This window comes from Odocoileus virginianus, chromosome 24 (assembly GCF_023699985.2).
Source record: "Odocoileus virginianus isolate 20LAN1187 ecotype Illinois chromosome 24, Ovbor_1.2, whole genome shotgun sequence".
Taxonomy (NCBI): Eukaryota; Metazoa; Chordata; class Mammalia; order Artiodactyla; family Cervidae; genus Odocoileus; species Odocoileus virginianus.
The window spans coordinates 4290977-4317888 of NC_069697.1; the positions used below are offsets into that span (position 1 = coordinate 4290977).

At 41.5% G+C, this 26912-nt stretch overlaps 1 protein-coding gene across 4 annotated transcripts in view; it reads left to right on the plus strand.

Moving 5' to 3' along the window:
- Positions 1 to 26912, plus strand: part of GLIPR1 (GLI pathogenesis related 1) — a 75115-nt gene that overhangs the window by 31002 nt on the left and 17201 nt on the right. For 3 of the 4 annotated variants that reach the window (XM_070454227.1, XM_070454226.1, XM_070454224.1), the window contains exons 2-4: positions 2270 to 2543; positions 3343 to 3588; positions 19335 to 19447. In XM_070454227.1, the coding sequence (XP_070310328.1) occupies positions 2352 to 2543; positions 3343 to 3588; positions 19335 to 19447 (551 nt within the window). In that variant the 5' untranslated portion in view covers positions 2270 to 2351. Of the gene's footprint in view, positions 1 to 1437; positions 1603 to 2269; positions 2544 to 3342; positions 3589 to 19334; positions 19448 to 26912 lie in introns of those variants that run through there. The other variant, XM_070454223.1, reaches the window with a different exon arrangement.

Here is a 26912-nt window from a genome sequence, read left to right on the forward strand (position 1 = left end):
CTTGCTACTGTGGAAAAAATAAAAGAATAAAAGCAATGAACCTATGGTTGCTGTCGGGGAAGGGTCAGGAAAAGGGATAATTAGGGAGTTTGGGATGGACATGTACACGCTACTGTATTTAAAATGGATAACCAGCAAGGTCCTACTCTATAGCACAGGGAACTCTGCTCAATGTTATGCGGCAGCCTGGCTGGGAGGGGGTTTGGGGGAGGATGGATATACGACCAGGACTTCCCCCATCTCTCAGTCGTAAAGCATCTGCTGGCCAACGTAGGAGACTTGCAGGAGACAAGGGTTCTATCCCTGGGTCAGGAAGATAACCTGGAGGAGGAAATGGCAACCCACTCCAGTATTCTGGCCTGGAAAATTCCATGGACAGAGGAACTTGGTGGTGACAGTCCATGGGGTCGCAAAGAGTTGGATGCGACTGAGCCACTGAGCACACATACCCTCTATCTGAAGTAAGCACTTCAATTGTTCCGTGTGATTTAAACGGTCAAGTCCCCTTGCTGTCCACCTGAAATTATCACAGCATTAATAGTTAATCAGCTATTACTCCAATATAAAATTAAAAGTTTTAAAAATATTTTTTAAATTGGGTAGAGAGGGAATAAGGGTGTCCATTTGGAGCTTGATGTTTAGCAACCGTTTTAGCCTGATCATTCTCTAAAGATATAGCACTTCCTTGATATGAGCTGAACTATGAACAGCAGCAGTTTGAGAAGGGAGATGATATCTTGTGATAAGGAAGCCATCATAGGACCATTATCAGTAGGAGCATAGCTACAGAGGTTAAGAACTCATGGCATTTCCAAACGTGCCAAGAGGATGATTTGTCCAAAAGCACGTCTGAAGTCTGTGAATAGCAGCCGTTTTCCCTTCTGCTAGGGTACAAGCTCCAGGAAGAGCTATGAGTTCAGCAACCTGGGCTGACTGTTACTGTGGCTAAAGAAGACACCTCAGGAGACTCAGAGGGGAAGCTGTGGCATCACCAATTAGCATGTTTCCCCAGAAATCTCATTGACAGGCACCATCACAAAATAGAAGTCAGTCTAGGTTATCTCAAGGGGTGTCTGGGAGAGCAACTTGTGGCTTTGACACCATTTCTGCAACTGCGAAGCAATCACATAGGCTAGAGCAGGACTCCCCATCATCAGAGAGGGGTGGGGAAGTCGCTGAATTCAAAAGTATTAGCAAAGCATGTGAGAGGATGAAAGATCCAGCTCTTGAGTGATCTGTCATGCAGCCAAGAGGTGCTGCATCCGGTGAACTTAGAGACTAGCTGACCCCCTGGGGAGCACGGAGATGAAGGGGGGAGCCTGGCATGTGCTACTGGCTCTGTCAATCAAGGCAGCGGCTGCACCACCGCATGCGCGCAAGAGGGCGCACTTGATGCCACAGGATCTGACTGCATGAAAAACAAGCCTTAGGATGTGTCTGAGACACAGACGCCATCCTAGCGTGCCTGCAGCAGGCCCACTGTTTTCATGACAGTGTATTGGATTGGCCAAGAAGTTTGTTTGGGTTTTTCCATGATATCTTGCAGCAAAACCTGAATGAACTTTTGGGCCAACAGTAGATGAACAGGGTTGTCAAAATAAGGTAAGCCAGGGATTTAGAGCGTGGGCAAAGCTCATGTTGAAGTTTCAAAGGAGATTATTGCCTTCAAAGGGCCAGGAAATAGGCTCTGGACTGTTATCTGGGGGGAAGAGCATACAGAGGTTTAGCAAGGGCTGCAAAAGTAGGAATCCATTGGCCGCTGTAGTAGCCCGCTGCCTCTAAAAATTTACATAACTTTTATTTTTTCATTTGATGGGCGGGCGGGGGGGTGGGGGGGTGGGGTGGGGATCGACAAAATCAACTGAGTCCCATCACATGCACCACTGTGAATGAATTCTAGGTCAAGTGATGATGTTTACCAGATATTCTAACCACAGGGTGCTGATTTGACTCCAAAAAAAATGTTTTTAAGTATTTTGCAAGACATTTAATGAAATAAGAGACGTGTTTTTATTTCACCACCAGAACCTCTTTTAAAATTGAGACTATTATTTCTGGAAATTCCAGAATTTCCTTTGGAAACATCCCGCAACTCAAATGAAAGTCTGGGATAGCCTCGTAAAAATCCATGTTGCAATAGGTGCTCTGTCACTGAGAATCACCGAAAAGACGGGGTTAAAGGCACAAAATGAGCCACAAACCATATATGGAGAAACCCTTTTCTTCAAACTTGTGATGAACTCATGTTTTGCTTTCCGTTTTCTCAAAGCTGAAGTCGGCTGTGCTTTGTAAAGCTGACTCACATACCCTCGGAACCTACAGTGCTTCTGGATTCCAGCCCCCGGGGCACCATGCCAGACAGTCTGGGCGTGCGAGTCACATTTGCTCTGACAGCCTGGATGCTCTCCGTGGTCTCCAGTTCTTCCTCTCCAGCAAATAGTTTGCCAGATATCAAAAACGAAGATTTTATCAAAGACTGTGTTCGAATGCATAACAAGTTCCGATCAGCAGTGACTCCAGCAGCCAGTGATATGCTGTACATGGTAAGAAAACTTCAGTGCTTGCAGCAGAAGTCAGTCAAAAACAAGGGATGTGGATTGATTTGGGTGGTGAGTCCTTGGAACCCTGTGATCACTTCCTTCTGTGATGAAAGTGTGCAGTAATTTCACCACTTGTGATCAAAGCAAACCCCGCTTGCTCTGCCCACTCAATTCTCGCTATAAGCAAGCTCAGCCTGTGTGTCTACTTCTCTTTTAAGGCACGTCTTTCCTCAGGTCTCAGGTGGCGTTTAGTTCTCCATTTTTCTTTTTTTGGTCTGTTAATTTTTGTGAGGTTTTGTTGTTTCACTGTTCAACTTTTTTTGTTATTGCTGGCAGAGTACTGACTTTCTCAGGAGGGCAGCGGGGGATCCAGGGGAAAGGCTAGGATTTTAATCAGGCTTGAGTTTAAATCCTGGGTCTGTGGTTTTGGTCTGGTTTTTAACCTCTTGGAGCCTGCTAGTAGAGGGGCTATTTGGGATATGAAAATTGCAGAAAATGTGTGAAACCAGCATATATTATTTTGCAACATAATTGGCCTTCATGAAATGTTGGTCTGTGTCACTCTCTTTGATTCTAAATTCCTTGATACCAGATTATCATGTCTCCCACAAACCCTAGTGAGAATATAAAGACTATAATACGATCCTCCACAAGTGAAGGAACCCCATCTCTACAGTCCTTCTCCTTTCCGGCCGTGGCACCTCACCTCCCAGGCAAATTCCCACTTTGCCCCCTCTGGTTACACTGTTGTATAATGAGCTGAAGCCTTGACTTTCCTACTATTTCCTATTTATTTCTGCAGACATGGGACCCACTACTAGCTCAGATTGCAAAAGCATGGGCAAGCCATTGTGAGTTTGCACACAACCAACAGCTGAAACTACCCCACAAGCTGCACCCAAATTTCACTTCACTGGGAGAAAACCTCTGGACTGGGTCTCTATCCATTTTTTCTGTGTCTTCAGCCATCACAGACTGGTATGATGAAGTTAAATACTATGACTTCAAGACTCGGAAATGCAACAAAGTCTGTGGCCATTACACTCAGGTAAGTATCTGACCTATATTCTCTAGAAATGGTCATCTCATGGGTGAGGGGAGAACTGGAATCTGGTGTGAAGAAAATAGAGTATACTAGTGTCCCTATAAATGTGAGATAGTAGGGCTGACAGGCTTACTTCAAAAACAAATAAATGGAACAGAGTTCAATACCAGAGGAAATGGTGCTTGAAGAATGTATGACATGGATAGACATTAAATGTGAGGCCCGCCAATCTGGACAGCCTCTGATTAATTCTGATAACACCCTTCTGCCCGTGGTACTTTGTCCCATTGTGAACAATCAAAGGGCCTTATGAGTAAGTAGATTTATTTCCAGGCCCAGGTGGCACAGTGGTAAAAGAATCTGCTTGCCAATGCCGGAAACACAAGAGACGTGGATTCGATCTTTGGATCGGGAAGATCCCCTGGAGGAGGAAATGGCAACCGGCTCCAGTTTTCTCACCCCGAAAATTTCCATGGATACGGGAGCCTGATGGACTGCCTACAGTCCGTGGGGTCTCAAAGAGTCAGACACGGCCAAACAAGTCCTCTGGGAAACTCAAGGCAGCTGCTCTGGGACTATAAAATTAGGAGAAGTGAGCCTCTCAGACAGAAACATCAACAAGAACTGACACTTGTGTATCCCCTTAGTCTTTCAAACATGACCTAAACATCTACGATGTAAAGAGGAAGAAAAAACCCCAGAGTCCCAGCCTCAATGGAGAGACCGACATAAAAACTTGCACAGACAATCCTGCCCACAAATCTACAGTATAAGTCTCAATGGCTACATTCAGAGTCTCTCAATGAGATTTTTTTTTTTTATTCAAGCTGCTTGTGGCTTCCTAACCCTAACTCAACCTTTGCACCACGATGGAGACAAATCCCTAGGAAGCGTCTTCCACAGTCTGTTTAATATACTGCCTCCACATACTGGCCACATCTTGTTTATTTACCTTTATTTCCTGTCAGTCCTTGTCAAATAACTAAAGGCAGTGAACCTATGTGTGATTGATTTTAATGTAGAAAAAATTTGTTGAAATGATGAAAGTGAAAGTGGCTCAGTAGTGTCCAACTCTTTGTGACCTCATGGAATACACAGTCCATGGAATTCTCCAGGCCAGAATACTGGAGTGGGTAACCCTTCCCTTCTCCAGGGGGTCTTCCCAACCCAGGGATCGAACCCAGGTCTCCTACATTGCAGGCGGATTCTTTACCAGCTGAGCCACAAACGGAAGCCCAAGAATACTGGAGTGGGTAGCCTATCCCTTCTCTAGAGGGTCTTCCTCAGACAAGAATCAAACCAGGGTCTCTTGCATTATAGGCAGATTCTTTACCAACTGAGCTATCAAGGAAATAATGTCTGAGAGCAAAAACATTTCTAAGAAGCCAGTTAACGTGGAACAGTAGATGTTTTTATTTTTTTATTTCCATATTTATTTGGCTGTGCTGGCTCTTAGTTGCAGCATGCAGGATCTTCTGTCTTCATTGCAGCATTTGAACTCTTAGTTGTGGCAGGTAGGATCTAGTTCTCTGACGCGGGATCAGGACTCCAACCTCCTGCGTTGGGAGCATGGAAACTTAGCCACTAGGCCACCAGGAAAGTCTGAAGGTGTTTTTAAAGAGCAAAATGTTCATAGAAAAAGTCTCAATATATTTCAGTCATAAAAAGATTCTGATTGCACTGATCTCGTTATAGGGGAAACACATTTGGCACAGCTACAGGCAATTGTTATGATGAAAGGGAAAGGGTTGATTTCAGTGAAATCTTCATCTGAAGTTTATTTAATCAAGGAGGAGCTACCAAATCATCAGTAGCCTTGGTCTTTTTCTTGGAAATATAAAATAAGATCTCCTCTAGACTACGCCATCAATTTTGGCTTATGTTAACCAATAAATTTAACCAAAAAATAAATTTCACTGGATTCCCACAAATCCCTAAAGGACAAGAAAGCTAGAACCAGATTGCCTACAGTGTTATGTGGTTCTATTATGCATCGGAGTGTTAATCTCCAGAAATCATTGTCAGTTTGAAGGTGCTGACTCTCAGTATTTAAGCTTCTCCCCTATACCAGGCGCTTTGTAAAGTATGGGTCACATGTTTTAGTTCAGACTCCTAAAAAACAGAGCCTGATATAACAGTTTATTTGCAAGATTTTATTAGAGTGCAACCGCAGAGAAGTGGGAGGGAGGGGAAATGGGGAGTGTGGCAGGAAATGACGGCCACAGCTGGGAATGGCCCCCAGCCCTTTTTGGTCTCATTCAATCGCTCAGTCGTGTCCGACTCTTTGCAACCCCATGAACTGCAGCATGCCAGGCTTCCCTGTCCTTCAGTATCTCCCAGAGTTTGCTCAAACTCATGTCCATTGGGTCAGTGATGCCATCCAACCATCTTATCCTCTGTCACCTCCTTCTCCTCCTGCCCTCAATATTTCCTAGCATCAGAGTCTTTTCCAATGAGTCATCTCCTACCCTTAGGAGTTGACTCTTTTTGGGACAAGACCTGGTGGCTAGTGCAGTTTGAAGAAGCTGACAGTATGCCGCGTGAGCAATGGGGACAGAGCAGGTCACATGGCCAAAGGGAAGTATGGAGACATAGGACTTGTTCATACAGCAGGAGATACATAAGTTGGTTCTGAAACTAAATGACATTGTCAAATGAAAAAGAATGCAAAGAGAATGACAGGCAAAGTTAACAAGATATAGAAGATGTACAATGTGCACAAATGAGCTTGGTATTTCAGAAGAATGGCAAGCAACCTAGCCCATCAAATACATAATGATCCAAAGACTGTTAAATTGACAAGACTCCTAAAGTCTGTAGGTTAAGAGACAACTTCATGTCCATCATTCTAGGAAGACAATACAGGAGGAAACTTCGTTATACGTCACAGAGAACTGAGATTTCAGAGATGGCCCTCCCCAAATTAACTGGACTTAACTGTAAATTTTCCTCTTGTATCTAGTGGGGGAAAAGGAGGGCTAATATTTGGGACATAAAACAGTCCCTAAATCCACTTCTGTGTAGAAAGGTAGCAGAGCCCAAACTGAGTGATCCTAACCTGCTCTTTTAAAGAGACAACTATAGTCTATGCCCACCTCCGATAATGGAGAGGCATTCCAGGGACCCCCTGGGTCTGGAAAGATGCAGCACCAGCAACTACTCTTTTAAGTGAATGCATAAAATATATAACCTTTTAAGGTATGTAGCTCTCTGCATTTAAGAGCTCATTCAACTCTTACTATCACTTCTAAGAGATGCTGTTATCCATAGATGAATAAACAGGCTCAGACAGGTCAAGTTATCCCAGTGCCATTTAGCTAGCAAGAGGAAGAGTCAGGAGTCAGATATGATATGCTGCAAAGATTAAATAATATAATGTGTGTAAATTGCCTAGTAAAGTAGTAATATTTAGTAGTCATTGAACAAAGTTTAGATTTCTTCCATGAGTTATTTTTCCACCAATTATACTTGGAAGAAGGCTCTGACAGCTTGGTCAAAGACTTCCTGTTTTTATTCTTGCAAGAAACCTTGCTAGGGGGTTCAGGATTACTCAGTTGCCATTTTAAAATCATGCTGGAAATTACCTTGAGTGGGTATTTTTAACTTCCCACTTAGCCTCATCGGTTAGATTTTGGTTGGTGAGCAGTGGCTATATAAAGACAATAGATTCAGGTTCATTATTACTTCATGAAAGTGTGCTATTTCTGGACATGCTAACACTTAAGCTCTGTCTTCACTACAGATAGATTTGAATTATGGAAGAATTTGGGTATATTCATATGAAAGATTATTCCAATTAGATATTTTGATCTGCTCTATAAAGTTTGGGAATAGTTTAACTCAAACAGCTGGAAAGGCAGCAGCTCAGGTTTGATAGTGCTAACAATGTCCACTAGAAGGCACTATTGATCTCATTTCTGGTTTTATTCCCCCCCACCCCACCCCACCACCCCCCCTCCACACACACACCTTTAAATTTTTATTTTTACACCCTTGCAGAACTGATGGAAAGTATGATGTCTCAGTTTGTCTAGCTGATTTTATATATGTTGTATATTACTGATAAGTCATCAGATGAACTGAGAACTGAAAGGAGAAGGTAAAAGGGCATTGTTAAGAAGAAAGAGACATGCCTGCTCTCACTGGGTTGAGTTCCCCAGATGCAGTGTTTTTGTTAAGTATAAGTTCCTGATTCTGCTAAAAAGGAACACACTCTGGAAGCATCTTGCTTAGGGCATGGACCGCCTTGGTACTTTGTCGTCAAGTAGAATTAGGTTCCACCCCTCATTTATAAAAACTGAGGCAATACCTATTTATTGATTTGTTATGTGATTATACATGATGTCATGTGCTGAACACTATCGTGGCACTAGGGAAATTCTCAATGTAGCTCTCATTTTTCAATTTTTGCTTAACACATTAAAAGAAATGACAACACGCAACCAGAATCTGCGTGATAAAAAAAATTTCAAAAGTTTTAAAGCAAAAGAAAATTAGTCAAAAGAGAATAAAACATGAATATTTGCTGAGAGCTTGCTATGTTTCAGAAGGTGTTCTAAGTGCTTTCTTCTAAGCCCATTCAAATTGTCAAAATAAGCCTATTGAGTACCTTTGTTATCCTATTTAGTAGACGAGGAAGCTGAGGTCCAGGTCACACAGTGAGTAGCTGAGCTGGAATATGAACTTGGTCTTTGTAGTCCTAGAGCCTACAAAGTTGCACCCCAAACCTGAATGCCCATGAAGCTATTAGAAAGAGACCAGCATGAATGGATAAATAAACCTGATATATCCATGCAGTATTACTCAGCAATAAAAAGGAGAGTGACTCCTCATGAATTGAATAACATGATGGATTTCAAATGCTTGTACTTAGTGAAAAAAGTCAGACTGAAAAGTCTACATTTAAACTGATTTCATTGATATAATATTCTGCAAAAAACAAAACTATAGGAAACAGATTAGTGATTGCCTGGGAGCGGGGATAAGAACTGACCACAAAGGCACACAAGGGAGCTTTGGGGGAAATGTTCTAGGTCTTGAGTATGGTAGCAGGTGCACGGCTACACATTTTTGCCAAAATTCATAGAACTAAGCGCCTAAAAAGGCGTCTTTTATGTCAACTGCAACCTGACTTAGAGACCAACAGGCTTCCCAGGTGGCATTAGTGGTAAAGAACCCACCTGCCAATAATACCAAAATAAACAAAATAGCATATAGCATTAAAGGCGCATGGGGGATTAAGACTACTCAAAATATAATACTATCAAGAAGTGTTCAAAGACAAAAGGATGAAAATATAAAACTCGAGACTCAGGTGATAGTTCATACAACATTGCCAGTTAGCGTGAAATAGGAATCCCCTGATGAACTTGTTAATATAAGGTTTTTTTTTAACTTTATTTTTATTGGAGTATTGTTGCTGTTCAGTTGCTCAGTCGTGTCCGACTCTTTGCAACCCTGTGAACTGCAGCACGCCAGGCTTCCCTGTCCTCCACTATCTCCCACAGTTTTCTCAAACTCATGCCCATTAAATTGGAGATGCCATCCAACCATCTTATCCTCTGTCGTCCCCTTCTCTTCCTGCCCTCAATCTTTCCCAGCATCAGGATCTTTTCTAATGAGTCAGCTCTTCATATCAGGTGACCAAAGTATTGGAGCTTCGGCTTCAGCATCAGTCCTTCTGATGAATACTCAGGACTGATTCCCTTTAGGATTGACCGGTTTGATCTCTGTGAAGTCCAAGGGACTCTCAAGAGTCTTCTCCAACACCACAGTTCAAAAGCATCAATTGTTTGGTTCTCAGCCTTCTTTATGGTCCAGCTCTCACATCCTACATCCACACATGACCACTGGAAAAACTGTATCTTTGACTATATGGAACTTAATCAGCAAAGTGATGTCTCTGGTTTTTAATACACTGCCTAGGTTTGTAATAGCTTTTCTTCCAAGAAGCAAGCATCTTTTAATTTCATGGCTGCAGTCACCATCTGAAGTGATTTGGAGCCCAAGAAAATCAAGTTTGTGGCTGTTTCTATTGTTTCCCCATCTATTTGCCATGAAGTAATGGGACTAGATGTCATGATCTTAGTTTTCGGAATGTTGAGTTCTAAGCTAGCTTTTTCACTCTCCTCTTTAGCCTTCATCAAGAGGCTCTTTAGTTCCACTGCCATTAGGGTGGTGTCATCTGCATATCTGAGGTTATTGATATTTCTCCCTGCAGTCTTGATTCCAGTTTGTGCTTCATCCAGCCCAACACTACCCATGAACTACTCTATATAAAAGTTAAATAAGCAGGGTGACAATATACAGCCTTTACGTACTCCTTTCCCAATTTTGAACCAGTCCATTGTTCCATGTTCAGTTCTGTTTCTTCTTGACCTGCATACAGGTTTCTCAGGAGGCAGATAAGGTGGTCTGCTATTCCTCTCTCTTTAAGAATTTTCTTTTTTTTTTTCCATTTATTTTTATTAGTTGGAGGCTAATTACTTTACATCATTGCAGTGGTTTTTCTCATACATTGAAATGAATTAGCCATGGATTTACATGTATTCCCCATCCCGGTCCCCCCTCCCACCTCCCTCTCCACCCGATCCCTCTGGGTTTTCCCAGTGCACCAGGCCCGAGCACTTGTCTCCTGCACCCAACCTGGGCTGGCGATCTGTTTCACCCTAGATAATATACATGTTTTGGTGCTGTTCTCTTGAAACATCCCACCCTCGCCTTCTCCCAGAGTCCACAAGTCTGTTCTATACATCTGAGTCTCTTTTTCTGTTTTGCATATAGGGTTATCGTTACCATCTTTCTAAATTCCATATATATGTGTTAGTATATTGTAATGGTCTTTATCTTTCTGGCTTACTTCAGTCTGTATAATGGGCTCCAGTTTCATCCATCTCATTAGAACTGATTCAAATGAATTCTTTTTAATGGCTGAGGAATATTCCATGGTGTATATGAACCACAATGAGGTACCATTATACGCCAGTCAGGATGGCTGCTATCCAAAAGTCTACAAGCAATAAATGCTGGAGAGGGTGTGGAGAAAAGGGAACTCTCTTACACTGTTGGTGGGAATGCAAATTAGTACAGCCACTATGGAAAACAGTGTGGAGATTTCTTAAAAAGCTGGAAATAGAACTGCCATATGACCCAGCAATCCCACTTCTGGGCATACACACCGAGGAAACCAGATCTGAAAGAGACACGTGCACCCCAATGTTCTTTAAGAATTTTCTACAGTTTGTTGTGATCCACACAACAAAGGCTTTAGTATAGTCAGTGAAGCAGAAGTAGATGTTTTTCTGTAACTCCTTTGCTTTTCTATGATCCAACAGCTGTTGGCAGTTTGATCTTTAGCTGCTCTGCTTTGTCTAAATCTAGCTTGAACATGTGGAAGTTTTCAGCTCACATACTGTTGAAGCCTAACTTGCAGGGTTTTAAGCATGATCTTGCTAGCATATGAAATGAGTGCAATTGTGCGATAGTCTGAACATTCTTTGGCATTGCCCTTATTTGAGGTTGGAATGTAAACTGACCTTTTCCAATCATGTGGCCACTGCTGAGTTTTCAAAATTTGCTGGCATATTGAGTGCAGCACTTTAACAGCATCATTAGAGTATAGCTGATTAAAAATGTTGTGATAGTTTCAGGTGACAGCAAAGGGACTCAGCCAGACATATACATGTATCCATTCTTCCACAAACTCCCCTCCCAATAACAAGATTTTTAGGCTGAATAATATTCCAGATGTGTGTGTGTGTGTGATAGATAGATAGATAGATAGATAGATAGATATACACCACATTTTCCTTAAGGAAATGCTGTCGTTTGCCACAGCACAGGTAGATCTAGAGGGTATTGTGCCAAGTAAAATAAGTCAGAGAGAGAGAAACACCATATGATCTCACTCATGTGTGGGCTCTAAAAACATAAACACTTAGAAACAGAAAACAGATTGGCGGTTGCCAAAGCGGGCAGGTAGGTGAAAAGGGTGAATGTGGTCAAACCTTCCTGGGGATGTAATGGGTAGCATGGTGGCTACAGTTAACAATCCTGTATTGTGTATTTGAAAGTTGCTAAAAGAATGTGAGAAACACACTCACCAGCCCAAAACCAAGGGATGGACTCAGAGACACGCAGCACAGCGAAAGCAAGACTTCTAATGATGGTCTTGCAAGATCTGGTGTCTGGTGGGCAGACACACCCAGGACAGTTACAGCATCACTTTTATTCCCTGGAGCACAAATCCCTCCCCGGTTCCTCGTCGGCTGAGTACTATGGGGTTACAATCTTCCCAGACTTCATTACTTCTCATAGGGTATTCTTTCTTCTCCCTTCCCATCCTAAGTTCACATTTCTCAACTAGGACTTTAGTTTATCCCTTCCCAAGCATCCTGTTAGCTTAGAGACTCTCCAGTTGTAAGCTGTTAGGCAAGACTAGCTTGCCAGTAATTTTTCAAGATAAAATGAGCTAGCTCTGAATGGAAAACTGTTTGCTAATAATTTTCCACCCAAGGCCAGCTACTTTGTTCCAAAAATGGACCACTTCAAGTCCATTTCTTAGAGAGACTATATCTTAAAAGTTCTCATCACAAGAAAAAAAAACTATAACCATGTGTAATAATAGGTATTAACTAGACACCATGGTGACCATTTTGCAATATATACAAATACTGAATCATGAAGTTGTACATGGGAAACTAATATAATTTTATGTCAGTTATAGCTCAATTAAAAAAAAAAGATCAGATTTCAAGGACAATTCCAGAGACTCTCATGCAGTAGAACTGAGATGGGCCCAGAAATCTGCATTTTAAACAAAGCACTCAAAGAGAAGTCAATTTGAGATACAGTGATAGAAATGAAGAAGTTTTAAAAATAAATACAAAAATAATTGAGAAATTAAAGTACAAGGATCGAACCTGAAAATGAATGGCTAGGTGCTCTCAGGAAGAGAGAGAGGCCTAATTCAGTTGGTTACCTGGAGGTCCCTGCAAGGCTCTAGGGTGAGAGGTAGGAAGGGGAACACCCCACTTGGATCTTGGAGCAGTGAGGGGTGGTCTCTCACCAAAGGAGAGCACTGCTCCTCTGGGAGACCACTACCTGCCTCCCCAGCTCCTCCCTAGTTGTCACACAAAAAGAAGACAGAATGCAGAGTGCCCCAGAATCCCCCACAGGCCTTCCGCCACCTTCCACTCCATCAATAGGGGTTTCCCTTGTGGCTCAGCTGGTAAAGTATCTGCCTGCAATGCAGAAGACCTGGGTTCAATCCCTGGTTTTGGAAGATCCCCTGGAGAAGGGAAAGGCTACCCACTCCAGTATTCTGGCCTGGAGAATCCCATGGACAGTCCTTGGGGTCGCAAAGAGTTGGACACAAATGAGCGCCTTTCACTTCACTCCACTCCATCAATAAGCCTTGGAGAAGCTCAGTCTCCATTCCGATTCTCTTCCCTCCTGCTATACTCTCTCCCCAGAGAGCTGCTCTTAACTGATTGTTTTCCTTTTCTTTTTTTTTTTTTAAAGTAAATTTGACCTTTTTCTGGGTCAAACCAACACCGACACACCAGCCTCGGTTCTGTGAGTCTTTCCCACCTCAGAGTTGCTTCCCCAGGGGTGCCCTCTGCTGGGAGACTTCTCCTTGCTCCCAGGCCAGCTCACTTCAGCATCAGCCTCACTCACACAGAGCAGGGTCCCTGCTTCAAACCCCTGAAGCACCCTCTGCTTCCTCTTCACAGAACTCAAAACCCATGTGCCACGGTTTCTGGACCGCTGCTCTCCACATTTTAGTGAAGGCACACACTGGTTCCCATGCTTCACCTTTCTAACCCCCGTATTTGGCACCACTAGTCCCAGAATTTGGAGAAGAAAATGGCAACCCACTCTGGTACTGTTGCCTGGAAAATCCCATGGACCAAGAAGCCTGGTAGCCACAGTCTATGGGGTCGCAAAGAGTTGGACGCAACTGAGCAACTTCACTTTCAGCCCCAGAATTTATATATATATATATATATAATTGGTGTTTTTTATATATGTATGCAACCAAGAAGGGTTAATTTTCAATGTACACTGAATCTGCTTCTGTGACTTTGACCCTTTTTTGTTATTATAAACATACATCATGGCCCAACTCAGGGAGATAACCTGAGCTGCTGACCTGTGAAGGACTGACTGTAAGGAAGGGAAATAACACATTCCCCTGCCGGAGGCTTGGCATTCTAGGGGACATTTGCAAGGACTGGACAGTCTTTTTACTTTGTTTCCTCACCTCCCCCCAATCTCTGATCTATAAAAGAACCTGGCAACCAGGCTCTGACAAGATAGTTATTTTGAGACACTCCCCTGCCATCTTCTGGGTCAGCCAGCTCCCCAGTTAAAGTCTCTTCATTGCCTCAACCCCTCGGATCCATTGGCCTGTCGTGTGGCAAGCAGAGCGAGCTTGGATGAGGTAAAATTTGGCTGAGCCAGCCAGGAGCCTTGCTGCTCGGAGCCAGCCGGCTCTTATCGGGGAATACTTGGGCAAGACCCAGCAGCTGCTGAGACTATTTGTCCTGAGGTTCTTTCCTTAAAGAGTCCCTGAAGTGGCACTGGCTACCTCCAGCACTTGGCCATTGAGACAAGGAACCCACAAATTTCTAGAGAGTCCATGGACTCAATTTGTCTACCCAAATCGACAGCTGGTTCAGCTGGTTCACTCGTTTTGTGTGCCCTTCTGTGTTATGAACTGACAGGCTCAATTTTGGAGCGTGAGTCGCTCCAGTGAGCAGAGCAGGAGCATTTTCCCCCCTCGTTGCGGGCTCTTCCTTTATGGGACAAGCCAATATGGTTGGGGTACCCCAGGGGGTGAGCGTTGTTGGACTCTACCCTGATCTGGTTCATTTAGAGAACTAGTTCTTGTGGGGCAAGACCACCCTAGTTGGAATTAGCTCATTTGTTTTGTAGGTAAACTTATCTATCTGATTTGGGAATCGGTTCAGTTGGAACTGGTTCATTGGGGAGCTAGTTCTTGTGAGGGTGGGCAGCCTAGTTGGAATTAGTTCATTTGTTTTGTGAGGTAAACTTATTTACCTAATTGGGGAAATCGGTTCATCTGTGCAAAGATGCTGAAATTTTTCATGTTTTAGTTGGAATTCATCTGTGTCTTTCGTGTTTTGGTGTTATAAAGTTCATAAAAATGGGAAATGTTTCATCTGTCCTGAAGGAAAGATCTTTGGGGTCCATATTAGATATGTTAAGATCAGAACAATGACCCCGAATGGCTCACAATTAAGCAATCTGGTCAGAAGCACTTTACAAAGGAGAGGAACACTCATATTGAGTAGGCCCAGGGGCTCTCTTGGACTTGAGGCATCCAATACTAATTTCCTCTAGAGGAGTCCCAGGTAACTTTGATGGTGGGGGACAAGTTGATTGACTCTCTAAAACACACTACTTTCTTTTGTAAGTTAAATGTGCAAATAACTTTTACCCCAAAACAGCGTGATATCAAGGCTCTACCACGGCCTTTTTGATCAGTCTGGGGTACATTGGCTCAAATTTGGTGTGTTCTCCCCGTGAAGGGAAACTGCATTTATAAGGCACTTTGGGGAAGGTCATTGGTCTAATGGGACTGTGAAGTTATGTTAATATGACTTTCCAGCTTATTCTGGTTAATTTGGTAATGTGCAAATATCTGGTAATATGAGTTTCCTCTAAGGCTTCCTTTATGGTTTTCTTACTTCTTTCTCCTCAAACCCATGTGAACAGCTGAGCGGCTGTGGGAACAAGTGAGGAACTGTGGCCAGGGTTATTCTCTTGCTGTTGTTCAGTCGCTCAGTTGTGTCCAACTCTTTGTGACCCCATGGACTGTAGCACTCCAGTCTTCCCTGTCCTTCACCATCTGCCGGAACTTGGTGAAACTCATGTCCATTGAATCGGTGATGCCATCTTGTCCTCTGTTGTCTCCTTATCCTCCTGCCTTCAATCTTTGCCCGCATAAGGGTTTTTCCAAAGAGTCTGCTTTTCACATCAAGTGGCCAAATACTGGAGCTACAGCTTCAGCATCATTTGTATTTTGGTGTAATAAAGTTTATAAAAATGGGAAATACTTCATTTCAATTGCCCTGCTTCATTGGAAGATCTTTGGGATCCATATTAGATATGTTAAGATCAGAAGACCAATGGCCCCTGAAAGGCTCACAATTAAGCAATCTTCCCCAAAGATCCTTCCAGTGAATATTCAGGGCTGATTTCCTTTAGGATTGACTGGTTTAATCTCCTTATAGTCCAGGGGATTCTCAAGAGTCTTCTCCAACACCACAGTTGATCACACCATCATGATTATATGAGTCATTAAGATCTTTATGGTATAGTTCTTCTGTATATTCTTGCCAGCTTTTCTTTATATCTTCCATGTCTGTTAGGTCCATACAGTTTCTGTTCTTGACTGTGCCCATCTTTGCATGACATGTTCCCTTGGCATCTCTAATTTTCTTGAATAAATCTCTTGCCTTTCCCATTCTATTATTTTCTTCTCTTTCTTTGTGTTGTTCACTTACGAAGGTTTATTTATCTCTCCTTGTGTTCTTTGGAACTCTGCATTCAGATGGATATTTCTTTCCTTTTCTCCTTTGCATTTCACATCTCTTCTTTACTCAGCTATTTGTAGGCCTCCTCGGACAGCCATTTTTGCCTTTCTTTTTTCTTGGGGATGGTTTTAATCACTGCTTCTTGTACAGTGTTACGAACCTCTATCCATAGTTCTTCAGGCATTCTATTCTATTTGTCACTTCTGCTGTATAAAGGATTTGATTTGGATCATACTCAAATGTCTTAGTTCTTTTCATTTTCTTCAACTGAAGTCTGAATTTTCAAAAAGGAGTTATGGTCTGAGTCACAGTCAGCTTCCCATCTTCTTTTTACTGAGTGTATAGAGCTTCTCCATCTTTGACTGCAAAGAATACAATCAATCTGATTTCAGTATTAACCATCTGGTGATGTCTATGTGTACACTCATCTCTTACATTGTTGGAAGACGGTATTTGCTATGACCAGTGCGTTCTCTTGGCAAAACTCTGTTAGCCTTTGCCCTGCTTCATCTTGTACTCCAAGGCCAAACCTGCCTGTTACTCCAGGTATCACTTGATTTCCTCCTTTTGCATTCCAGTCCCCTAGGATTAAAAGGACATTCTTTTTTGGTGTTAGTTCTATAAGTTCTCATACGTTTTCTTAGAACCATTCAGCTTTACCTTCTTTGGCCTTGTGGTTGGGGCATAGACTTGGATTACTCTGATGGTGAATGCTTTGCCTTGGGAATGAACTGAGATCATTTGTTTGTTTTTGAGATTGTTTTTGAGATCAAGGTTGTTTTTGAGATTGCACCCAAGTACTGCATTTCGGACTCTCTTTTGATGATGAGGACTAACCCATTTTTTCTAAGGGATTCTTACCAATAAGAGTAGATATAATCATCATCTGAATTAAATTTGCCCATTCTCATCCATTTTAGTTCACTGATTCCTAAAATGTTGATGTTCACTCTTGCCATCTCCTATTTGACCACTTCCAATTTACCTTGATTCATGGACCTAACATTCCAGGTTTCTATGCAATATTGTTCTTTACAGCATCTGACTTTACTTTCATCACCAGTCACATCCACAACTGGGCATTGTTTTTGCTTTGGCTCCATCTCTTCATTCTTTCTTGAGTTATTTCTGTACTCTTCTCCAGTAGCATATTTGATACCTCCCAACCTGTGGGGTTCATCTTTCAGTGTTATATCTTTTTGCCTTTTCATACTGTTCAAGAGGTTCTCAAGGTAAGAGTTCAGAAATGGTTTGCCTTTCCATTATCTAGTGGATCACATTTTGTCAAAACTCTCCACCATGACCTGTCCATCTTGGGTGGCCCTACAGAGCATGCCTCATAGTTTCATTGAATGAGACAAGGCTGTGATCCATGTGATCAGTTTGGTTAGTTTTCTGTGATTGTGGTTTTCATTCTATCTGCCCTCTGATGGATGAGGATAAGAGGCTTATACTTATCCTCTTGAGGATACTGGCTCTGGGGAAAACTGGGTCTTTCTCTGGTGGGCAAGGTCATGCTCAGTAAATCTTTAATCCAATTTTTGTGCTGATGGGTGAGGCTGTATTCCCTCCCTGTAGTTTGGCCTAAGGCCACACTGTGGTAGGAGAAATGGTTCAGTTCAGTCGCTCAGTCGTGTCCGACTCTGTGACCCCATGAATCACAGCATGCCAGGCCTCCCTGTCTATCACCAACTCCTAGAGTTTACTCAAAATCGTGTCCATATAGTTAGTGATGCCATCCAACCATCTCATCCTCTGTCGTCCCCTTCTCCTCCTGCCCCCAATCCCTCCCAGCATCAGGGTCTTGTCCAATGAGTCAACTCTTCTCATGAGGTGGCCAAAGTATTGGAGTTTCAGCTTCAGCATCAGTCCTTCCAATGAATATTCAGGACTGATTCCCTTTAGGATGGACTGGTTGGATCTCCTTGCATTCCAAGGGACTATTAAGAGTCTTCTCCAACACCACAGTTCAAAAGCATCAATTTTTCGGCGCTCAGCTTTCTTCACAGTCCAACTCTCACATCCATACATAACCACTGGAAAAATGATAGCCTTGACTAGACGGACCTTTGTTGGCAAAGTAATGTCTCTGCTTTTTAATATGCTGTCTAGGTTGGTCATAACTTTCCTTCCAAGGAGTAAGAGTCTTTCAATTTCATGGCTGCAATCACCATGCAATCACCATGCAATCACCAAAATCTGCAGTGATTTTGGAGCCCCAAAAAATAAAGTCTGACACTGTTTCGACTGTTTCCTCATCTATTTCCCATGAAGTGATGGGACCAGATGTCATGATCTTAGTTTTCTGAATGTTGAACTTTAAGCCAACTTTTTCACTCTCCTCTTTTACTGTCATCAAGAGGCTCTTTTGAAGTTTCTCTTCACTTTCTGCCATAAGGGTGGTGTCATCTGCATATCCGAGGTTATTGATATTTCTCCCAGAAATCTTGATTCCAGCTTGTGCTTCTTCTAGCCCAGCGTGTCTCATGATGTACTCTGCACATAAGTTAGCGGGGTGACAATATACAGCCTGGACATACTCCTTTTCCTATTTGGAACCAGTCTGTTGTTCCATGTCCAGTTCTAACTGTTGCTTCCTGACCTGCATATAGGTTTCTCAAGAGGCAGGTCAAGTGGTCTGGTATGCCCATCTCTTGAAGAATTTTGCACAGTTTATTGTGATCCACACAGTCAAAGGCTTTGGCATAGTCCATAAAGCAGAAATAGATGTTTTTCTGGAACTCTCTTGCTTTTTTGATGATCCAGCAGATGTTGGCAATTTGATCTCTGGTTCCTCTGCCTTTTCTAAAACCAGCTTGAACATCTGGAAGTTCACAGTTCACATATTGCTGAAGCCTGGTTTGGAGAATTTTGAGCATTACTTTACTAGCGTGTGAGATGAGTGCAATTATGCAGTAGTTTGAGCATTCTTCGGGATTGCCTTTCTTTGGGATTGGAATGAAAATTGACCTTTTCCAGTCCTGTGGCCACTGCTGAGTTTTCCAAATTTGCTGGCATATTGAGTGCAGCACTTTCACAATATCATCTTTCAGGATTTGAAATAGCTCGACTGCAATTCCATCACCTCCACTAGCTTTGTTCATAGTGATGCTTCCTAAGTCCCACTTGACTTACATGTTCATTTTATTGTCTCTCTTCTTCATATCAGTCCGTGTTTTCTTTCAGGTTGTCTGGGCAGATAGTTACAAAGTTGGCTGTGCAGTACACTTTTGTCCTCAAGTTTCTGGCTTCCGAGGTCTTCTCAATGGAGCACATTTTATATGCAACTACGGACCAGCGTAAGTGCTCAAATTAATTACTTTTTTGGAAAGCAAACTATTTTAGAAGTATTTATCTTCATTAAATAGATACAGAAAATAGATCTGGATGATAGTGTAAAAGAGAAAATGAATGTTACCCGTTAATTCCTCTTCCCAGTTTTCTTTGTACGTTTGCTTGTATGTGTGTGTATATACACTTTTATAAACACTGTGTAAGTGCACACACACACAGAGACATGTATGTTCAAGAGTAGCGAGACTAAATGTTTTCAGGGACATGCATTAATTGGATATGGTAATAATACCACAAGATGGGAAGATGTTCTCTAACGTCCTATTATATTAACTTATTATAATTTTCTCAAAACAAAAAAACAAAAAAACCCACTCTGAATTGAACTCCTCAATCTGTATAACTTATTCACATACTTTTGACAGTTTTGTTTTTGAAAGACATAATTTTTCTCCTTTTGAAAAATGGGAAGGCATAGGACATCTCCCCCAACTTCCTTTAAATGTAATATGTGTGTTCTTTTGCATCATATACAAACTTAGAAAACAGAGATAAAGGAAATTCATGCTTTTCTAGATTTTATTTACAATTTTGTATTCACATTTTCCATGGTATTAAAGTTTTTAAATGGATTACAGTAGTTAAAAACAATGATATAATAATTTTATAAAGCTTACTGTGTGCTAAGCACTGTTTTAAGTGCTTCACATATATTAAAGGTATTTAATCTTCATAAAAAGTCTGTGATACAGATTCTGCTCTTACCCCTGTTTTGCAGATAAGACAGCTGAGGCCCTGACAGGGTGCCTGGCCTGCCCAGGGTTCCCACAGTTAGTGAACGTCATAGTTGGACTGTGACTTCGGAGGTCTGGCTCCAGAGTCTGTGTTCTTGTTAGGAACAGCTCACCCTATTGAAGAACTGAGACTGTTCCCTGTGTTTCCTTTTACTTACTTATTTATTTATATTGAAGTCTAGTTGATTTACATTATCGTGTTAGTTTCACACGTATAGCACATTCAGTTTTATGTATATATATTTTTTCTTTTTCAAATTCTTTTCTCTTATAGAGAGAGATACATAAATAATATGAGTATAGTCCCATGTGCTATACAATAGGTCTTAGTTGATTATTTTATATGTATTACTATATGTATTATATCTATGTAGTATCTATTTTATATTTTATATGTAGTACAGTGTATGCGTCAGTCCTAAACTCCTAATTTATCCCTCCCCCATCCCTTTTCCTTTGTTGGCTATAAGTTTATTTTCTATGTCTTTGGGTCTATTCCTGTTTTGTGTAAATAAGTACCATTCTTTTTATTCCACGTATAAGTGATATCACATGACATTTGTGTATGTCTGGCTTACTTTGCTTAGTGTGATAATCTCCAGATCCATCCCTGTTGCTGCAAATGGCATTATTTCATTCTACAATATATTATATATTCTATATAATATTCTATAATATTCTGTAGGTTGTTTCCATGTCTTGGTTATTGTAGTAGTAATGCTACGAATATTGGGGTGCATGTGTCTTTTTGAATTAGAATTTTCTTGGGTTATATGCCCTGGAGTGGGATTGTAGGATCAAACGGCAACTCTACTTTTAGTTTTTCTAACAAATCTCCATACTGTTCTCCATAGTGGCTGTACCAAATTACATTCTCATCAACAGTGTAGGAGGGCGACTTGTTCTCTACAACCTATCCAATCTTTATCATTGGTAGACATTTTATGATGGCCTTTCTGATGGGAGTGAAGTGACACTTCATTGTAGCTTTGATTTTCATTTCTCGATGCAAATGTGTTGAACATTTGCATGTGATGTTGAGTATCTTTTCATGTGCCATTTGGTCATCTGTGTGTCTTCTTTAGAGAAATGTTTATTTAGATCTTCTGCCCATTTTTAAATTGGGTTGTTTCTTGGTTTTTTGTTTGTTTTTTGTTACTGAACTGTATGAGCTGTTTTTATATTTTTGAAATTAATTCCTTGTCAGATCCATCATTTGCAATTATTTTCTCCTATTCCATAGGTTGTCTTTCTGTTTATGGTTTGCTATGCAGAAGTTTTTGGGTGTCTCCTGAGGAGGTACGGGTCAGCAGTGGACTGCTGCGGGGCCAGGGGCTCTGGGTGCAGTAGACCTGGGTACTGCTGCGGGGCCAGGGGCTGTGAGTGCGGTAGACCTGGGTATGGCATAAGCCCTGTTGGAGGAGATCTCCATTAACCCACCATAGAGCCGCCAGAACTTATGCAGGACTGGGAAACAGACCCTTGGAGGGCACAAACAGAACCTTGTGCACCAGGACCCAGGAGAAAGTAGCAGTGACCCCACAAGAGACTGACCCAGACTTGCCTGTGAGTGTCCAGGAGTCTCTGGTGGAGGCGTGGGTCGGCAGTGGCCTGCTGCAGGGCTGGGGGCACTGAGTATAGCAGTGCTTGCATAGGACCTTTTGAAGGAGGTCACCATTGTCTTCATTATCTCCACCAAAGTTTGGCCCCAGGTAAATAACAGGGAGGGAACACAGCCCCACCCTTCAACAGAAAATTGGATTAAAGATTTACTGAGTGCCCCCCCCCCCATCAGAACAAGATCCAGTTTCCCCTTCAAATTAGTCTCTCCCATCAGGAAGCTTCCATAAGCCTCTTATCCTCTCCATCAGAGGTCAGACAGACTGAAAACCATAATCACAGAAAACTAACCAATCTGATGGACCACATGGACCACAGCCTTGTCTAACTCAATGACACTATAAGCCATGCTGTGTAGGGCCACCCAAGAACAGGTCATGGTGGAGAGTTCTGGTGAAATGTGGTCCTCCAGAGAAGGAAATGTCAAACCACTTCAGTATTCTTGCCTTGAGAACCCCATGAACAGTATGAAAAGGCAAAACCATAGGACACTGAAAGATGAACTCCCCATGTCAGTAGGTATCCAATATGCAACTGGAGATCAGTGGAGAAATAACTCCAGAAAGAATGAAAACAGAGCCAAAGCAAAAACACCCAGTTGTGGATGTGACTGGTGATGAAAGTAAGTCTGATGCTGTAAAGAGCATAGGAACCTGTCAAACAGGAGATGGCAAGAGTGAACATTGACATTTTAGGACTCAGCGAAATAAAATGGACTGGAGTGGGTGAATTTAACTCAGATGACCATTTTATATACTGTGGGCAGGACTCCCTTAAAAGAAATGGAGTAGCCATCATAGTCAACAAGAGTCCAAAATGCATCCAAGCTCAAAACCGACAGAATGATCTCTTTTCATTTCCAAGGCAAACCATTCAATATCACAGTAATCCAAGTCTATGCCCTCACCAATAAGGATGAAGAAGCTGAAGTTGAATGGTTCTGTGAAGACCTACAAGACCTTCTAGAACTAACACCCCAAAAAGATGTCCTTTTCACTATAGGGGACTGGAATGCAAAAGTAGGAAGTTAAGAAATACCTGGAGTAATGGGAAAGTTTGGCCTTGGAGTACAGAATGAAGCAGGGCAAAGGCTAACAGAGTTTTGCCAAGAGATTGCACTGGTCCTAGTCCTTTCCACAGTGCGTTCCTCTTCCAACAACATAAGAGAAGACTCTACACATGGACATCACCAGATGGTCAATACTGAAATTAGACTGATTATATTCTTTGCAGCCAAAGATGGAGAAGCTCTATACAGTCAGCAAAAACAAGACCAGGAACTGACTGTGGCTCAGATCATGCACTCCTTGTTGCCAAATTCAGACATAAATTGAAGAAAGTGGGAAAAACCACTAGACCATTCAGGTATGATGTAAATCAACTCCCTTACAACTAAACAGTGGAAGTGACAAAAAATTCAAGGGATTAGATCTGATAGACAGAGTGCCTGAAGAACTATGGACGAAGGTTCATAACATTGTACAGGAGGCAGTGATCAAAACTATCCCCAAGAAAAAGAAATGCAAAAGGGAAAATGGTTGTCTGAGGAAGCCTTACAACCAGCTATGAAAAGTAGAGAAGCGATAAGCAAAGGATAAAAATAAAGATATGCCCATTTGAATGCAGAGTTCCAAAGAATAGCAAGGAGAGATAAGAAAGCCTTCCTCAGTGATCAATGCAAAGAAATACAGGAGAACAACAGAATGGGAAAGACTAGAGATCTCTTCAATACAATTAGAGATACCAAGGGAACATTTCATGCAAAGATGGGCTTGATAAAGGACAGAAATGGTATGGACCTAACAGAAGCAGAAGATATTAAGAAGAGGTGGCAAGAATACACAGAAGAACTATACGAGAAAGATCTTCATGTCCCAGATAATCATGATGGTGTGATCACTCACCTAGAGTCAGACATTCTGGAATGCGAAGTCAAGTGGGCCTTAGGAAGCATCATTGTAAACAAAGCTAGTAGAAGTGATGGAATTACAGCTGAGCTATTTCAAATCCTAAAAGGTGATGCTGTGAAAGTGCCTTTTCCAATATGCTAGCAAATCTGGAAAACTCAGCAGTGACCACAGGACTGGAAAAGGTCAGTGTTCATTCCAATCCCAAAGAAAGGCTCTGCCAAAGAATTCTCAAACCACCGCACAACTGCACTCTTCTCACATGCTAGTAAAGTAATGCTCAAAATTCTCCAAGCTAGGTTTCAACAGTACATGAACCGTGAACTTCCAGATGTTCGAGCTGGATTTAGAAAAGGCAGAGAAACCAGAGATCAAATTGCCAACATCTGTTGAATCATCGAAAAAGCAAGAAAATTTCAGAAAAACATCTACTTTTGCTTTATTTATTGTGCCAAAGCCTTTGGCTGTGTGGATCACAACAAACTGTGGAAAATTCTGGAAGAGATGGGAATACCAGACCACCTGACCTGCCTCCTGAGAAATCTGCAGGTCAAGAAGCAACAGTTAGAACTGAATATGGAACAACAGACTGGTTCCAAATCAGGAAAGCAGTATCTCGAGGCTGTATATTGTCACTCTGCTTGTTTAACTTATATGCACAGTACATCATGAGAAATGCTGGGTCGATGAAGCACAAGCTGGAATCAAGATTGCCAGGAGAAATATCAATAACCTCAGATATGCAGATGACACCACCCTTATGGCAGAAAGTGAAGAAGAACTAAAGAGCCTCTTGATAAAAGTGAAAGAGGTGAGTGAAAAAGTTGGCTTAAAACTCAACATTCAGAAAACTAAGATCATGATATCTGGTCCCATCACTTCATTGGCAAATAGATGTGGAAACAGTGAGAAACTTTGTTTTGGGGGGCTCCAAAACCACTGCAGATAGTGACTGCAGCCATGAAAATGAAAGACCCTTGCTCCTTGGAAGAAAAGGACCAACCTAGACAGCTTATTAAAAAGCAGAGACATTTCTTTGCCAACAGAGTATTGTTTAGTCAAAGCTATGGTTTTTCCAGTAGTCATGGATGGACATGTGAGTTGGACTACAAAGAAAGCTGAGCGCTGAAGAATTGATGCTTTTGAACTGTGGTGTTGGAGAAGACTTTTGAGGCAGCAAGGAGAACCAACCAGTCCATCCTAAAGGAAATCAGTCTCAAATACTCATTGGAAAGATTGACGTTGAAGCTAAAACTCCAATGCTTTGGCCACCTGATGCAAAGAACTGACTCTTTGGAAAAGACCCTGATGCTGGGAGAGATCGAAGGCAGGAGGAGAAGGGGATGACAGAGGATGAGATGGTTGGATAGCATCGCCGACTCAATGGACATGAATTTGGGTAAACTCCGGGATGGTGATGGACAGGGAGGCCTGGCGTCCTGCAGTCCATGCAATCTCAAAAAGTTTGACATGACTGAGCGACTGAAATGAACTGATGCAGAAATTTTCAATTAGGTCCCACTTGTTTATTTAGTTTCCTTTACTCTAGGAGACAGATCCAAAAACATCTTGCTGCAATTTGTGTCAGATTGTTCTGCCTGTGTTCTCCTCTAGGAGGTTTATAGTATCCCATCCTACATTTAGGTCTTCTCTGTATTTTCTTTTCATGGATGATGCACAGTCTTATAAAAATCTTTGGTCATATCTGTTTCCTTCAGTTCCTAGAAATGATACTACTAGGTAAAAGTGTGATCATTTTTATGTTTTTTAAAATTACATATTGCCAAATATCCTCTACCATTATTACATCAATTTATACTTCCTCATCAGTACTGGATATAATTTTTCAGGATTTTCTCAATTGCTAGAAAGTGATATTGCATGTTTTCTTTTGTGTCTTTGCTTCCTAGTGATTTTCATTTTTCACCTGATTGCTTACTTAGATTTCTTCTTTTGTGAATCATATGTTTGCCTATATTTCTACTAGAATAATTTTGATTTAAAGTTTTTAACTCTTTGTCATAATATGACAATTTTTAATTTTTTTGTCCTTGAATTTTGTTTGGATTTTACGAATATTCAGGCCCCAGAAGACTTGTTATAGAAACCTCTCTCTCTGTCCTTGAAGTAATAGTCAGAAAATGTGTTGAATACTCTGAGCATGGGTGGAAGTGAGGTGACCAAAATAGGTCTTGTTCAGAAAATAACAGATATCACTTAAAATCTTAGAGGTAGAAAATGAGGGAAACCCAGGAAAAACTAGTCAAAGCCATGAGTCAGTCAGTAGTAACCTTTCATGACATTTGCATAGCTTAGTGTTTAGGATGCAGGCTCTTAAGACCACCCAACTTATTTCACTTACTGTGTGAACTTGAATAAGTCACAGATATCACTCTGGATCTATTTCCTAAGTAAAAGATCAATATAATAATGGCACCTAATTGAAAAATTGAAAGCATTTCCCCTAAAATCAGGAACAAGACAAGGGTGCCCACTCTCACCACTCCAACATAGTTTTGGAAGTGTTGGCCACAGCAATCAGGGCAGAAAAAGAAGTAAAAGGAATCCAGATAGGAAAAGAAGAAGTGAAACTCTCGCTGTTTGCAGATGACATGATCCTCTACATAGAAAACCCTAAAGACTCTACCAGAAAATTACTAGAGCTAATCAACGAATATAGTAAAGTTGCAGGATATAAAATTAACACACAGAAATCTATTGCATTCTTATACACTAACAATGAGAAAACAGAAAGAGAAATTAAGGAAACAATACCATTCACCATTGCAACAAAAAGAATAAAATACTTAGGAGTATATCTACCTAAAGAAACAAAAGACTTATACATAGAAAACTATAAATCACTGATGAAAGAAATCAAAGAGGACACAAGCAGATGGAGAAATATACCATGTTCATGGATTGGAAGAATCAATATTGTCAAAATGGCTATACTACCCAAAGCAATCTATAGATTCAATGCAATCCCTATCAAGCTACCAACGGTATTTTTCACAGAACTAGAACAAATAATTTCACAATTTGTATGGAAATACAAAAAACCTCGAATAGCCAAAGTAATCTTGAGAAAGAAGAATAGAACTGGAGGAATCAACCTGCCTGACTTCAGACTCTACTACAAAGCCACA